This window comes from Ursus americanus, chromosome X (genome assembly GCF_024610735.1).
Source record: "Ursus americanus isolate L20-20 chromosome X, mUrsAme1.1.p, whole genome shotgun sequence".
Lineage (NCBI taxonomy): Eukaryota > Metazoa > Chordata > Mammalia > Carnivora > Ursidae > Ursus > Ursus americanus.
Genome location: NC_142164.1, coordinates 84,959,324 through 84,976,382, shown reverse-complemented (window position 1 = coordinate 84,976,382; position 17,059 = coordinate 84,959,324). Strand labels below are relative to the sequence as shown.

Here is a 17,059-nt window from a genome sequence, read left to right as displayed (position 1 = left end):
TTTCATGAATGAATCCCCTTCCAGCAGGGCATGAGTGTTTTCCTTTCTTCACATCCCCCAAAGACTTGGATTACCCAACTTTCTTATATTTGCCGATCTGATGGGTAGGTGGTGGTATCTCATTTAAACTTACATTTTCTGATTTCTAGAGATACACACTTGTTCACATGTTTTTCACCTTTTATGTGTTGGGTTTTGCGTCCCTTGCCTATTTTTCTGCTTTGTGTTTCAAATCAGATCTTTACTTTTCCTTATGATTTGTATTGTTTTGGCCATGTCAAAGAAATTCTTTCCCATCTCAAGGAAATATTCTCCTACATTTTTTCTCTCATATGCTTCTCTGCCTGTATATGTAAGAGGTAGAAATCGAACTTAATTTTCTCAATGTGATGCAACCAGTTTTTCAAGTATGTTGTCTTTTTTTATTATTATTACTTATGTTTGGAAGTGTGTTTTAGCATATCATTTGAAGGGATTGAGTTGGATAACTTGGTCCTTACCTTGTATTAATTGTCTAAATGACTTTTTGGGATGAGATTAATATTTAGGGGGAACTAATTTAACGGATGAGTAAAAGTTTATGTAGTAACTTCTGTTAATCTCAATGGCCAGTTCTTTCAGACCTTTCCTGTGTTGACACACTGTATTCATGTAGCACCTTATTTGTTTCTCTAGCTCTTTGCTTATCTCATTTGATCCTTAGAACAACTCCAGATAGAAAGATTGGGTATTAGCTCTGTTTTATGGATGTTAAATCATAGTTTCAGTGATTTGCCTGAGGCTCCTACAGCTAGTTTTGTATTTCTGCCTATGGGTTTTAAAAAAAAATTATTTTTTATTTTTAAAAGATTTTATCTATTTGAGAGTGGGAGAGAGAACACAAGCCAGCTTGGGGGGTAGGGAGAGGGAGAAGCAGACTCCCTGCTGAACAAGGAGCCTGATCAGAACTCGATCCCAGGACTCTGGGATCATGACCTGAGCCGAAGGCAGATGCTTCACCAACTGAGCCACCCAGGCGCCCCCCTACCTATGTATTTTTGAGAAGAATTTGTTTGCTCAGGCAGCTATGGACTATTGCTGATAATGAATAAAAGCCACTTCAATCCATTGTTCTGCTGAGTCTGTTTTAAAGGTAATATTTATGAGGTTTGCTTTTGTTGGCTTATCCCTTTTTCCCCCTTCCCCTTTTTCTTGGAGGAGCTGTCTTAAGCTTTATGACTGTAGCAAAAATGGGTTTCTGTCACATTAGTACTTTTTGGGGGAGGGAACTGTGGGTAAATGGTTTCATTTAGAGATTGCCTATGGAACCTTAATGTTGTGAACGCTGTTACTCTATAAGTATGGGAAGTTCGGTTATCTTTAAAATCATACATTTCATAAATTTTTTCCATAAGATATATACCAGTATATTTTAAACTTAGATTTTAACTACTTTTGTGCACTACTTTTGTGCTTAGATTTGTTAAAGCATTTTTGGTGTATATACTCTGTTGTTTATATTAAGTTGCTTGGGAACTTGGTGTTTCTAGGTAGACAGATATGCACTTCGAGGTAGAATATTTCTCTGTCTTCATCAGTGTTATCAAATAAAGATGAAATTATTATTAAATAAGTTGAGGTGATTTTAACAATTGAGATTTGGCAAATTCTTAAAAGGGCGTATTTTAATACTTTATTGAATGTTTTATTGGTGTTAGTCTGAAACATGGCCTATTATCCACAACTGTCTAGTGTTAAAGGAACATTCAGTAATGGAATTAGCACTTTTTTCTTTCAGTTGGCTGTAAGAAATATGCTAAAGTACCAGGATTATGTAGTGAATCTTTTTTTTTTTTTTAGTATTCTATAGTAAATCTTAATATATGAGCTAATTCTTCAAAGATACCAATTTTATTTTCCTTGAAATCTCTTTTTTCTGCTTTTTAGAGGAAGTATCATTCTGCAAAGGAAGCTTATGAACAACTTTTGCAGACGGAAAACCTTTCTGCACAAGTAAAGGCAACTGTCTTACAACAGTTAGGTATGTAATAGTGTACATTTAGTGTATTACAAGTATTTCTCTTTATGATTTTTACATGTCAGGGATGGCAAGTATGTGGCTCATGTATTCTATTCTTTTTTCTTCTTTTACCCAGAGTTGATAGAATTAATCTGAACTGAGCATATTTCTATCTTTTGCCAAGCATTGTCCATCTCATTTCAGTTCTTCAGTATAGCTAGTCCTTTTAAATTTACAGAATTATTCTCTAGTACTTAACCTGTGGGTGAAGGGGGCTTGAATACTTCCTTTGTGCCAGATATGCTTAGCACTGAATGAAGGTAAGTGATTGACCTAAAGTCACTTGGTGGTTGGTGAGCTTGCTTTCATAGCTCTGTCAATAATATTAACTAAAACATTTCATATAAAAGTTGTGGAACATCTAACAGTGTAGTGTTTTTGTACACATGCAATAATCTAGTCTAATGTTAAGGATGAAGAAATGTAGTCATTTGGATGTAATATGTCACAGTGACCAAGAAGATTGTGATTGAGTTCCCTGCATTTAGTTTTGTTGTGTAGTTATTGAATCATGTTTCTTGTATGTATTTGTTATTTGGGTTCCCCCACCCCCCAGCTTTTGTTTATTTGTTTTTGGTCTGGGCAAATAATTTATTCTTAATTTTTAACCAACATGTAGTAATACAAATATTTTCATAATGTGACCATTTTTATATAATTTTAAAATCATTTAAGCCCAGATTTTTTCACTGATCATCATGATATTGATACATATATGATTTATTATACAAAATGAGAACATTGCCTTAATATAAAACTTCTGTTTTTTAATTTAATCTCTGGTTAGAATTTTACTTGAGTTATCCATACTTTTAAAAATTGTGGAAGTATTTGAGTATTTTTTAAATAAGTTTACAGGTCATGTTTGAATAGTGTGAATTTGTATCTTTAAAACAAGTTTAGCCCTCTCTCTGTCCCTCCTCCACTCACATGGGCACAGGCGCTCTCTCAAATAAATAAATGAAATCTTAAAAAAATTTTTAAACAAGCTTACTAGTACAGTAAAGAAAGGTTTTGTGTTAAGTAAAAAGAACAAAGTGATGCCTTTAGCATAAGGCAGCTTACCCATTCAGCTAATATTTGAATATGAACTTTTTTTTTAAATCCACACTATTTGTAAGTTTTTAATGCATTTTAGCTGCAGTGAAGAATATGTCAATAGCAAAAATGCATACACCTTTTAAATTCAGGAAATAAATTGAAATAATTTTGGATTATGTCTGAATCACCTGTCCTCTTTGGCATTGGCTTACCATATTTCAGAGTGTGTAAGTATAATAAACTTTCGTGCTTTCGAAAGGAAAAATACTTCTCCTAATTAAGTCTTACTTACGCCTGCACATCAGTCCTTCCTACTTGCTTGTCACTGCTGCTTGAGCAGTTCCTTTTAGAGCTTGTTGCTGTGGGTTCCATTCTTACTGGTAATAGGGAATAATGGAGGAACAGACGAATAAACGTCAACGTGTGATTGACGTGCATTTCCATAAAACATAGTAACTCAATCTTGAAATATCTTTTGGAGCACAGCAACTATAATAAATATCAGAAAATAAGGGTCCTTATTTGTTATATATATATATATATATATATATATATATATATATATATATATATATATATATATATATATAATATGGACTATATACAAAGATCAGAGCTGATCTTATGCACTTGAATTGATCCACAACTGAAATATAATTTCCCTAGCAAATTAAACCAAATTATTCCTGTGTGTTAGGTTTTAGGATACAGTATTCCATGATCCAGTCTTTTGACTGCTTAGATAGCCCTTGCCTTGCCCTTGCCCTTTGCCCCTTCCCTCTTCCCAGTCCTGTAAAAATTGTGCATATTTAAGGTGTACAGCATGATGTTTTGATATATCTGTACATAGTGAAATGATTAGTATTGTCAGGCCAGTCAACAGATCCATCTCCTCACATAGTTACCATTTGTTTGTGTGTGGTGGGAGCACCCAGAACCTACTCTCTCCGCAAATTTCCAGTATATATTACAGTATTATTAACTACAGTCATTCTGCTGCACATTACTCTAGGCTTACTCATCCTACATAACAGCAACTTTGTACCCTTAGACCAGTATCTCCCCATTTCCCCTACCTCCCCATTCCTGGTAACCACCATTCTACTATCTGCTTCTGTGAATTCAGCTTTTTGAGATTCTACATAAAATTGAGATTATGCACTATCTAAATTTATTTATTAAACATTCGTGGTACCCTTTTTATACCATTCTTATTTACGCCACTTGAATATACTTTTCTTAGCCTTAGATAGTTTTTGTTTTTTAAATAATTGTCGAATGCTTCATAGTTTTTATTTTAGATAAGTTGTGAACGTATGTGGCCAATGCCAGTGAGGCAAGGTTATATGTGTGTGTTGTGCTCTGAGCTATCATTGATTAAATAGTCTTATATTTATTCCTTGGAAATAAACATTGGGTTAATAGACTGTCTTGGAGAGTCTTAAAATGTACATAAAGTTTTACATAGAGCACTGAATAAGATTGAACATCTTTATATCCTTTGTTTCATAACTTGGAATTTTTTCAAATACCAGAATTAGAGAAGAGGAACTGTTGTTTGTAATCTACTAAGTGTTAAATCAGTGCTTAATATCATTTCAGTTTCTCCGGAATAAAGTTCTTTATAGGTTTGACTGTACCTTCCTGTGAGAACTAGACTTCCTTATGATCAGAATTAGCAGTTCTGAATTTTGGGAATGTGTATGCCAAACTAAATGAATAAATTGAAAAAAGAATATTTTTACTTATGTGTTTTCTACTTGGTATTCTTAAAAACTGAACAACAATTAAGTCATGTAGGTAAGTATTTTTTCATCATTTACTGTAGGTTGGATGCATCACACTGTGGATCTTCTGGGAGATAAAGCCACCAAGGAAAGCTATGCTATTCAGTATCTCCAAAAGTCCTTGGAAGCAGATCCTAATTCTGGCCAGTCCTGGTATTTCCTCGGAAGGTGAGACTATACTTAAGTTTTGCTTTTGTTTATTCTAGCTAAGAGATTTGAATTATGAGCTTAAATGTTTGTTTACATTTATAACCTGATCAGTGTATTTTCCTTTTTAAATATATTATCACGAAGATTTCTGGAAGTTAAATAAAAGAAAACTTCTGAATGTGGTAGTTTTTTCCCAGCATGGTCTGTTGGGACATTTCTTATTTTGCTTGTTGGATTTTCATTTGGCTTGAATTATTGCTGGTTTTTAAGGAGTCTTAACAGAAAGTAGTTCTTCATTCTAGTATTTAAATGCCCTTTCTTCTGATTTCTAGTATTTTCTTTTATGTCTGTTTAACAGAACAGAATTTCTCATTCTGCCTGGTGACCACCAGTAGCCAATGGGACCTTGCTATTTGTAATTTTGAATAATGATATGTACATTAGAATGGACATAATTTGATAAATAGTAGGTCTCAAATCACTTATACTTGACATCTCACAGTGAGAAAGTAGATACATTATTAGTGGATTTGTTGGAAAGGAGAAGTGACATAATGAAAATAGTTTTCTGCAAGTCTGTAAACTTTTCTCTGTACTTTAAATGCCAAAATTGTGCTTACTGATTATCTGAAATATGCCTTTTGTATATGTATCTGATAGATTATATTTTTGGGCCATTATTCGATTGTGTTTTGGTTCCTAACTGGTTTTAGCTTTTGTGGTATGATGGAAAGATCAGTGTACTAGGAGTTGAGAGACTTGGATTCAGGTCTCGGTTAGGCTACTGTATGTGGAATCGTGGATGGTACGGTTAAACTTTTTGGTGCTTCAGTTTTCTTTTAACCTATTAAGAGGATTATGTTAGATTGTTAGTCTTTGTAGGGGACTATTTTGTCCCATAGGGAACATTTTATAATGTGTGGAGATATTTGGTTATCACAACTACAGGGAATGCTATAGGCATCTAGTGGGACAGGCCTCTAGGACAAAAAATTACCTGACCCAAAATGTCAGTAGCACTGAGGTTGAGAAATCCTTGTTATAGGCTGTTCGGTACCTTTTCACCCTGAAGGTTTCAATTTTATAATTTCTTTTGAAATTATCCTATTTTGTTTTAATTTTAAGCTCTTTGAGTTTTCCATATAATCATACTAAGTTTTAGTATTTTGTATGGTTTTGTTTTTCCTTTAAATTCAGCAAAATGTGTTTCTATGAGATGGAGTAATATTAAGATTAAAAAAAATTTTTTTGGTTAGTCATTAATAATGTACAATAAGAGTTGGCTGGGAAAGTACGTAGTTTTAGCAGAAATTTTCCAATGCCTTCCAAGGCTTATAAAATCATCTAATTTGGGTTGCTCACTAGTAAAGCTTGAGAGTCCAAACTTTGTTTTTCTCTTTCACTGAAGATATTTGGGAGCAGAAACTGGATCTTACCATTTTGTATATTCTCACCTAGCAAAGTGGCTATTCAATAAATGGGATAAATGAACTGACTGAACTTTGGAGCCAGCACCATTGCTAGCGTTAGTGTTGCACAGTGGGCGGCTTCATACAGGGACTGGAAAGGAGGTCCAGTACTGGGAAGTAGGGGCTGCCTAGTCATCACCTCTAGTGTTAACATTTATATATGAAAATTTATTTTAATATAGGTTAAAAGGCGTGTGTATTTTCCTTTTGACCTAAAATAAAGATTAGTAATTTAATACAATACAGTAGTGTTGATGTCTTTTAGTATACTTAAAAAAAATTCTAGGCATTTAAACATCTAAAATTACTATTTTAGTAATGCTGTAATTTTCAGTTCAGTGAGCAGTATTCCACAGGAGGTTTTTTTTTTTTTTTTAAATTTTAGTTAACTGACTACATTTTAAGCCACCGAGATGCTTTTATTTGAATCTTTTCAGATAAAATTTTCCAGATATACAACATGATTTACGATTTCTCAAATAAAGTTTACTTACCTCAGTCTAATTCGTTTTGGAGTTTGAGATTATCATGTTAGATGTTCATTTTTTTTTTAGCCGTAATAACATAATCCGACAATTGTTTTAGACTTTTTTCGTTGATGTTTACTTTTTTTGACTTCCTTCACTGCCTTCTGATGTGTTGCTTCTAATCCTTTTTGTTGTGAGAAAATTTTTATAAATAATATATATTTTAAAAGTTATTAAAGCTCTGAATGGAGACCTCAAGTGTCAGTAAGCAACTTTGGGATTTGATGACCCTAATATTTCTAAGGCTTTTTACTACTTACCTTTGCATTCAGGCCTGTGTTGAAGATGTCATTTGGCATGTATATATTATAATACAAGGGTAATGTGGTAATGCTCTTATACTAGTACTAATCACTGACTTTGTTATCACAGAACTATAGAATGTTAGAGCTAGGAGGGACCAGGGAGGTCAACTGCTTCACTCTGTAAACCCTGTCATTTTATAGATAATACGAAGTGAGTTCAGAGGAGTAAATGTTTTGTCCAGGGTTGCAGCACACAGGTAACTAAATCAGAACACGAACTAGAGCCTTGGTTCACTCATTGCTATTTCAGAGACGCAAGGCTGTCTCAGGAGAACTTAGTTAAGTTTTATTAGAGGAAAAGTGGTTGGTGGTTGGACTGGGACATCTGCATTTGGGCACATTGGTTTCCTACTTTCACTTTGTAGGAATGGAATGTGAAAACATTGGTTTGGGGAATTACGGCTTATTCCTCCCAGTGGTTGGGTAAATTTGTCTATAAATCTGAAATTTGGCTTTGGTTTAACAACAACAAACAGAATGTATTTTCTACTATCTGTTAAGCAATTCCTTCCTTTGTGGTGTCTGTCCCTATTTGGCATTGTTAATGACTTCTCCTGAATTCTCCCTTCCTAAAAGTTTGCAGGCACTCTCTGACCCTGCCTTCTCTGTCTCAGACACTGACATTTCTTATTGCCCAATCCACAAGATGAGTGATTCCTTAGGCTTATTTTCACCTCTCCCTTGTAGGTGTCCTATGTTCTTAAACCCTCTCTTCTATGTGGATGAATTCCAAATCTAGAGCTCTATATTTCACGGTATTAAATTTCAGGACCACATCTCCTGTTCTTTACCAAATATTACCCATTTTAGTGTTCTCACCTCACATCAAAGTAAGCATATTTCAGACCTCATTCATTATATTCTTTTCCAGACCATCTCCTCTCCTTTTAGTTTTGCCAGTGAGGTCACCTTTTATTTATGCATTTTTTTACACTCTCTTTGCTCAGGCTTAAATCTAAGTTATACCCCCCCCCCCATGGATGTCTAATCAGTTGGTCACAAAGTCTTTATCTGTCTTTTTGGTTTACTGTTTCTCCTTTCTTTTTCTTTCTTGCCATTTTCATTACTTTTACCCCAATTTTGGCCTGTTCCAAACAAGTGAGTATCGCTGCCTTCTTTTTTACTGTCCATAATTTATTTTCCTTTCAGTTTATTCCTACACATTTTTAGCAGATTAATATTCCTGTGAAGTGCTTTCTTGGTGCCATTTCTCTTGTTAGAAGAACAAAAACTTCAGGTTATCCTTGGGCTGGATTGATAATTCTCTACTCTGTATCTGTGCTGTCTTCTATACATTAGGTTTTGCTCATACTGTTCAACATTTTGAAATGCCTTCTCTCATCTTCTCTGTCTGAATCAGTGATTCCCAGACTTTGGATTACATAAATTAGTAAAATTTCAAAGAATAATTATGGGGATCTAAATATATTTAAGAATTTTTTGCTGTTTACTCAGCCAGTTGTATTTCACAGTAAGTTGGTTGCAATATAAATATTAATTAGTTTAATGGAAAATTTATGTATGTAAGTATATGTTATTTTTCCATTTTATTTTCACGGCCAGATTGCCATATACTGGCTGATATTTGGTAATCACTGTTCGTTACTGTTCTAAACGATATGCATCTATGCACATTCAAATTCCTTAGTGTTATCCTTCCCTTTCTTGCTTTTCCTAAATCCTATAGTGTGTATTGTGGTGTCTTCTACCCTAAATTCTCATACAGGTTCTTGTCTGTGTCAGCCATATGATAACGGCATCATGACATTTGTAATGTGTCTTCAATCCTCAACTAAATTGTAAACTCCTTGAAGGCAGGGACTGGGTTTTGTTTTTTCTTTTTTCCTTAGTGCCAAGCACTAAGAAGATAATTTCTGTATTTATAGTTTCAGCTGCTGCTCTGTGTATCCATCCAGTACATCTGCATTAAGAAAATGACAGGTCCTTGAAACTTTAATCATACCTTGCTACCCTTACGTGTCGTGAAATATTGCACTCACCTTATTATTACTGTTTTTGATAGTTAGCTTGATTTTACCGGCATCTTAATGTTTGTATTTTTTACGAATTACAGAATGATTGACCTCATGGTTATTATTTAGGAAAGGAGAACTGAAATCTGATTCAGCAAGTCTTACCAACATAGAATGGTTTTCTTGGTTTTTAACTCTGTATTCTTACTGAACATAAGCTATATAAATAGATCAAGCTATTTAAGTGGAATGGCAGGTGCATGTGTGTGCACGTGTGCGCTTTCAACTCTCTATATGATATTGAAGTAATACGGCCTTTAATGATTTTAATATTGTTCATTAATGCGGCATGCTTTAGCACTTATCAGATAAACTGTAATATAGTTTACTGAATGGTTAATTATGTACATTATAATTTTATATATGTATACACATTCATAGAAATATGTTAGCTTATTAGGATTTTTATTTGCTTTGATATATGTAGTCCATTTTTCAGAAAATTAATTAGTATTAATGGAATTGTCTGGATTTTTTTCCCCCTCCCCTCTCAGGTGCTATTCAAGTATTGGGAAAGTTCAGGATGCCTTTATATCTTACAGGCAGTCTATTGATAAATCAGAAGCAAGTGCAGACACGTGGTGTTCAATAGGGTAAGACGTTATATAAAAATAATGGTTTTATACTTGATATACAACAGTTGCATCACTTGTAATATACTTGGTAGTTAATATCACGTGAGAAGCTAAGTAGTTCTTCTTAGTTGACCTTTTTTTTTTTTTTCCCCCCTGACTTTCTCTTTCTAGCGTGCTGTATCAGCAGCAAAATCAGCCTATGGATGCTTTACAGGCTTACATTTGTGCTGTACAGTTGGACCATGGCCATGCTGCAGCCTGGATGGACCTAGGCACACTCTACGAATCCTGCAACCAGCCTCAGGATGCCATTAAATGCTACTTAAATGCAACCAGAAGCAAAAGTTGTAGTAATACCTCTGCACTTGCAGCACGAATTAAGTATTTACAGGTAAAACTTTTTAAATAACAGTTTTTTAAAGGCACATGTTTCCCCATGACACTCAGGCAGGAGGCGGGTGGCTGGAAAGTTTGTCTAGTTGTGTTTTGATGTCTATAATTTGTTTCCATATTTTGTAAACATACCATAGCTTGTAATATTATTTTACTCTTCATTTTAAGTAAGATATGCAGTATTTAAAAGATGCTCTTTTGCACATTTACTGTTGATGCATATTAATTTACATAATTTTTTTCTATGTGCTGTCTACATTTTTAAGTTGTCATAGCATTTTAGAGAAAAGAACACAAACACTGTCTTTCACTCTTGCTTGGAGTTTCATGAGAAGACAGCTATGAGAACTCTGAAAACAGAGCTCAGCTTTGTTTTAATTCTCACAAAGGTTTATATTCCGGTTACCCTCTTTATACTTAGTATCTTTCTGAAACCCCAAATTAAGAATCTATTTTCTTTTAAAAACAATTAGTTATAGCATTTAGGAAGATTTAGTGGACTTGCTCTTACTCAAGTAGGCTTGTGTTAAATTTGCTTTTTACATAATTTTTCCTAGGCTCAGTTGTGTAACCTTCCACAAGGTAGTCTACAGAATAAAACTAAATTACTTCCTAGTATTGAGGAGGCGTGGAGCCTACCAATCCCCGCAGAGCTTACCTCCAGGCAGGGTGCCATGAACACAGCACAGCAGGTGAGAAGTTGGGTTATGTTCTGCAGGTGCCCAGCTGTAAGGGTTCTTTTCAATCTGTAGTGGTCAAGCGTATTTTACTAAACAGGAGGCTTTTATTAATGAAAAGCCTTTTGCTGTAATTATGAAGGGAATCTAGATCAAAATAAAACTCCCTCTGATATGGGAAGAAGTTTTGGGGTGCCAATTTAGAACCTTTGTGCATTTTCATGATTTTGAAGGAGATTTCTTAAAATAATGCTGCAGTGGTTTGTTTAATTTTTAGAAGCAGTTTTTCAAAGGAAGGTACACATTCCTCCATTGATGATTCATTTGATTTTGATTTTCAATAATTGCAATCAGCGATGTCCACATAGCTTTGAAAAATATGCAGTTTGTAAAGTTTTATAATTTGAAGGAATGAACTAAGAATATATAGAACCCTATTTTTGTCTTCCTTCTGTGATTCTTAGGCATGTAAACCTCATCATCCAAATACTGAACCTGTAGTAGGCCTCAGTCAAACACCAATTTCACAGCAGTCCTTGCCACTACACATGATTCCTTCTAGCCAAGTAGATGACCTGTCCAGTCCTGCCAAGAGGAAAAGAACATCTAGTCCAACAAAGGTATATGTTTTAGAGAAATAGAAAACCCCAGTCAAAAAGGAAACTCCCAACTGCCCTGAACTTGTGCAGTTTGACTATCTCCTGTCCTTTATTTTAAATTTGTGGACATCAAAGAGTGAAAGGTTTGAGTTTTTCCATCCCAGATTCTTAGCATCATATTAAATATAGAAAGTAGGAATAAATTTGCATTCATCAAATCATTTTATTCATCTCCCTGCCGTTAAGATTTCAACACACTTTTCATCATCACTTCCTCCTGACATTGAGATAAATTTATTGTTGGATCTAGTGGACAGCATGGTGTTTAGGTTAGCCATTTGGGCCATAGTTTAGGGGTGGGCCTTTTTGGGTGGCTTATTAAAGAATATTTTTGTTTTAAATTTATGATCTCCCAAATTTGTTACGCATGTAAAATTATTTTTAAAAGAATTTAATGTCATAACATTTTTATATGTAATATTCCAATTCATAGTCATCTGGCCTTCATTAGTCATTATTGTTAACTCCATGGATTTAACCAAATATTCTTTAATTTTTTTTTTTTTTTATCAATTTTCCTCAGAATACTTCTGATAATTGGAGTAGTGGCCATGCAGTGTCACATCCTCCAGTACAGCAACAAGCTCATTCGTGGTGTTTGACACCACAGAAATTACAGGTATGTAAGATACACTTTTGACAGATTGTTTTTCCTCTTAAAAAAGAGTAGAAGCGGTAAACTTTAAATTTTTAAGTATTCTTAAGGTTGAGTGACAATAAATCTAATTAATACGCACATAAGCAAAATGAACCCACATTTATCAGAGTAATGGGATAATTTATTCTTGATTTTTCACTTATTTTTAGTTTTATTTTTAAATAGGCGATATATTCACATGGTTCAAACTGCACCAATATGATTATAGGCTAAACAGAGTAAATTCTTCCAGTTCCTGCTCCTACCCACTTAGTTCTCCTCCTCACAGCCAGTCCGTGTTATTAGTTCACCTATCTTTTCCTGAGATATGTCATGCATGGATAAGCAAATATGCATCCTCCTTCTCTCATATGTTGTTATTTTTCTCCTTTTTTACACAAATGGTAGAATGCTATATATATTGTTAATGTATTTATACAGACCTTTCCAGGTCAGTATATAAAGAGCTTCTTTGTTCTTTTATGGCTACAGCATACTTCTTTATGTAGATGTCACACCTTTCTTTAAGCAGAGCACTAGTTTTAGACAGTCAGGCTGTCTTCAGACTTTTCCTATTCCAAACAGTGCTGCTTTGAATGTACTTGACATGATGCATTTTTAAGCTTAAAGAACTTTCTTTGTGAATACTGAAAAACACTGTACTGACGAGTAAAATTTTATGCCCATTTGTCTCAAATATCACATTATAGTAAACTTCTTTAGGTGAATGTTTACTTCTTACTTTCTCAAACTTCTTTAAGGGCTTCATCTTGGGGTTGATTGCTGTTGATCAGGAATCCATATCTTTGACTAGATAGCAGTTCTGAGTTGGTCTAGTCAGGACAAAGTTGCTTAGAATAGTGAGCTTGAGCTGGTTTCTTAGATATGCCTTTGACTGTATTCTCCTTTCTTCTTCTTCTAGCACTTGGAACAGCTCCGTGCAAATAGAAATAACTTAAATCCAGCACAGAAACTGATGCTGGAACAGCTGGAAAGTCAGTTTGTCTTAATGCAGCAACACCAAGTGTGTATAGCATTTTTTTCCCTAAAATTTGTTAGCATTTTTTTTTTCTTGACTAAAACATCCTTTTAGAGCATGTTCGTGCCCACTTCTTTCTGCCAGTATTTGGTGGAATTTAGTAATCTTGCTTCTTAAAATACTAATAATGGACAGAGATTTTTAGGTAAAAACAGCTGTAAATTTAATTTTGAGCGCAAGACTTGGTATCTTGTTACTTATTTACATGCTCTTTTGCCTATGTTCTAAGGGTTTATTTATATTATTTAATACTTAACAAACTATCCTAAACTGAGGTGAGGTTCTCAGGACTTGTTTAGTTTGGAGGTTCTGGCATATAAATAAAATAAAAAGAAAATTTGAGATCCCCTGTTTTCTGCTTGGGGAAGAGACCTATAAATTCCAGAGTTTTCATAATTTTCAGCTGCTTTCTTTTATCATTACTGAAGGGATGTTTCTCAAAACAGATTTCAGCTTTTCTGAGGGAGCTAATCTAAATATGAACAAACACAATTTCTTGTTTTTGAAAGTGTGTATTTTTCAACCTAGAGAAATTAAAAGTCAGGGTAAAATCAGAGATTAGCTGGTTACACACCTTTATATTCTGGTTCTCTACCTTATGGGCCACATAAGCAGCATATATTTTTCATTTGCTTTTTGACAGATGAGACAAACAGGAGTTGCACAGGTACGATCTACTGGAATTCCTAATGGGCCAACAGCTGACTCATCACTGCCTACAAACTCAGTCTCTGGCCAGCAGCCACAGCTTGCTCTGACCAGAGTGCCTAGCGTCTCTCAGCCTGGAGTCCGCCCTGCCTGTCCTGGGCAGCCTTTGGCCAATGGACCCTTTTCTACAGGCCATGTTCCCTGTAGCACATCCAGAACGCTGGGGAGTACAGACACTATTTTGATAGGCAATAATCACATAACGGGAAGTGGAAGTAATGGAAACGTGCCTTACCTGCAGCGAAACGCACTCACTCTACCTCATAACCGCACAAACCTGACCAGCAGCGCAGAGGAGCCGTGGAAAAACCAACTATCTAACTCCACTCAGGTAATAGAAGGACTAGCTGCCTTGTTGGCTGCTCATATAATAGTTGTCTTTATTTGGTTTTATGCATTTTGAGAGGAAAAAGAAGTTTGAGCAACTGTTTTTATAAGCATTTTATAGTATTATAATGTTATTAACTATATTTTGACTCCCTATACACACACACCCACACACACACCCGAGTATATTTTCTTTTCCATTATAAAATTCTCCCCATACAAGCACGCATGCACACACCCACACAATCTTGGAACTTCCCAAAAGAAAAAATAGATCATACAGTCCCCCAAAACGTTCTGTTAATTTACAACGGCATACACATTTATGTAATGTTATTTAGTTCATTTCTACATATAATGCCTACTTAAGATCAGGTGCTTATGCTGAGTTTTAGGTATTCACTGTGGTAGGCAAAAACCATTAAAGAAGCAGTTACCATAAATTACTATGAAGCATGACTTTGGTAAAAAGTGCTGCCATAGGAGGGCACATAAACTAAGATGTTAAGAGTCTCCAGAAATTGGAGAATTTGGGAGGGGAGAGAACTGTTGAAGTGTGCCTAGAGTATAGATTATGAAGAGGGGAAGGGCGAAATATCAGGCTGAGGAAGGTAGTGCCTGATTTGTCCTGAAGGCAAAGTGGAGCCACTGAAGTATTCAAAACAGAATAGTAGATTTCATGAACATTATTTCTTTTTTTTTTTTTTTAAAGATTTTATTTATTTATTCGACAGAGATAGAGACAGCCAGTGAGAGAGGGAACACAAGCAGGGGGAGTGGGAGAGGAAGAAGCAGGCTCATAGCGTAGGAGCCTGATGTGGGGCTCGATCCCATAACGCCGGGATCACGCCCTGAGCCGAAGGCAGACGCTTAACCGCTGTGCCACCCAGGCGCCCCACATGAACATTATTTCTGTCAAAGATATGTGTCATATTTTACTCAGTTCACTGTTAGACATAATTTCTAAGTTTTTACTTCTAAATATTATGCACATAGTTTTTCCTATGTTTTAGATTGTTTCCTTGGAAGGGATGTTTCAGAGTGGAACTGAAGGGTCAAAGAGTAAGCATCAAAAAAAAGTGTTGCTAACACATATTGCCAAATTATTTGTACTTTTATTAGTCTACTGTGAGAAATATTTGACTTATTTCTGGTTGGCCTTATATTATTGGTCAAACCAAGATAAGTTCTTTTTCTAAAACTTTTAAGTTTATTCCTAAAGCGCTACTGTTGGTGGGACCATCTCTTCTAGAATGATTAGTAGTTATCCTTAAATGTTGAGCACCTAATGTATCCATGTCCTATTTGAGGTTCTGGGGGTAAAAAAGCAAACATGTCTTAATTCATGCAGGTTAAAAAAAATAAACAAGCATTATATATAGAATATTAGGTAATGATATGATTAGTTCTCTGGAAAAGTGTATTAGAAAGGGGAGCTGGGGAGTACTAGAGATCAGTAGTAGAGAATTCACAATTATACATAGAAAGGTCAGGGAAGGCTTCACTGGAAGGCGACATTTGAATAAAGACCTTAAAGAGTTACATGCCTTGAAGGTATTTGTGGTAAGAGTGTTCCAAGCCCAGGGAGCAGCAAGGAGCAGTAGGCCCTAAGGTTGGAGTGTGTTCTGCATTTTTTGAGGCTTTAAATCAAGGGGGCAAGCATGGCTGAGCCAGGCCAGCTAAGGGTGAGAAGGGAGGTAAATGTGGTCCAGCTGGAAACAGACCGTGTGAATCATGTTCAGCCTGGTAAGCTACTATAAGGGGTATTGGATTTTTATTGTGTTACATGGGAAACTGTAAGGGGTTTTTGAATGGAGGAGTAACATGATCTAACTTAGTTTTTAACTAGATTCTCTCTGGTACTCTGTAGATAGACTAAAGGAAGCAAAGGTAGAAATGATGTGACAGATTTGGAGATTATTGCTATAAGCCAAATTAAGAGACGGTGGTGTCTAGACCCAGAATGGCAGCAATAGAAGTGGTCAGCTTTTGGGTTCATTTGGAAGGTAGAACTGATGGGATTAGCTGATAGAGTGGGGTGTGAAAGAGAGGAGTCCAAGCTAGCCTGACCTACCTCAGGGGATTCGTGAGTCTGGGTGAGCTCATGGGGGCGGCAGGTAGGGGGTGGGGGGCAGTAGATGGAGGAAAGAAGAACTCAAGGCCGCAAGCCTTGGGGGCATTCCAGTGTAGTAGGTCGGGAAATTGAAGAACTAGCAAACGAGGCTAGAAGAGGAGTGACCTGTGAGGCAGTAGGAGATACAGGAGAATATGAGTGATGCCCTGGAAACCAAGTGAAGAAACTCTTTCAAGGAGGAAAGCATGATCAAAGTATAAATCATACAGTGCTCGTTGGCCTGGTAAGGTAAGGACTGGGAATTGACCATCTGAGGTATTTGGTGAATTGCTGGGGCCAGGAAAAACTAAGGGGCACAAGCCAAATCTACCCCATGACCACGAGCTGCTTTTGTTACTGTTTTTGTTTTTACAGCCCACAAATGAAGAATGGATTTTGCATTTCTTTAAAAAAAAAATGTGTAACAGACTATATGGCCCACAAAGCCTAAAATATTTTCTGTATGACACTTTACAGAAAACATTTGGATGAGAACAATTTCAGTGGATTGGTGGGGGCAAAAGCCTAACTGTAGTTGGCTTCAACATAAAATGGGAAAA

The 17,059-nt window shown here is 35.6% G+C and overlaps 1 protein-coding gene across 7 annotated transcripts in view; it reads left to right on the top strand.

The window, feature by feature from the left end:
- Nucleotides 1-17,059, top strand: part of KDM6A (lysine demethylase 6A) — a 201,829-nt gene that overhangs the window by 138,620 nt on the left and 46,150 nt on the right. Inside the window, exons 9-17 of one of the 7 annotated variants that reach the window (XM_045812868.2) lie at nucleotides 1,927-2,020; nucleotides 4,929-5,055; nucleotides 9,866-9,964; nucleotides 10,118-10,337; nucleotides 10,897-11,031; nucleotides 11,481-11,636; nucleotides 12,199-12,294; nucleotides 13,235-13,336; nucleotides 13,995-14,390. In XM_045812868.2, coding sequence (XP_045668824.2) covers nucleotides 1,927-2,020; nucleotides 4,929-5,055; nucleotides 9,866-9,964; nucleotides 10,118-10,337; nucleotides 10,897-11,031; nucleotides 11,481-11,636; nucleotides 12,199-12,294; nucleotides 13,235-13,336; nucleotides 13,995-14,390 — 1,425 coding nt within the window. The remainder of the gene's footprint in view (nucleotides 1-1,926; nucleotides 2,021-4,928; nucleotides 5,056-9,865; nucleotides 9,965-10,117; nucleotides 10,338-10,896; nucleotides 11,032-11,480; nucleotides 11,637-12,198; nucleotides 12,295-13,234; nucleotides 13,337-13,994; nucleotides 14,391-17,059) is intronic. The other 6 variants (XM_045812870.2, XM_045812871.2, XM_045812869.2 and 3 more) reach the window with 6 other exon arrangements.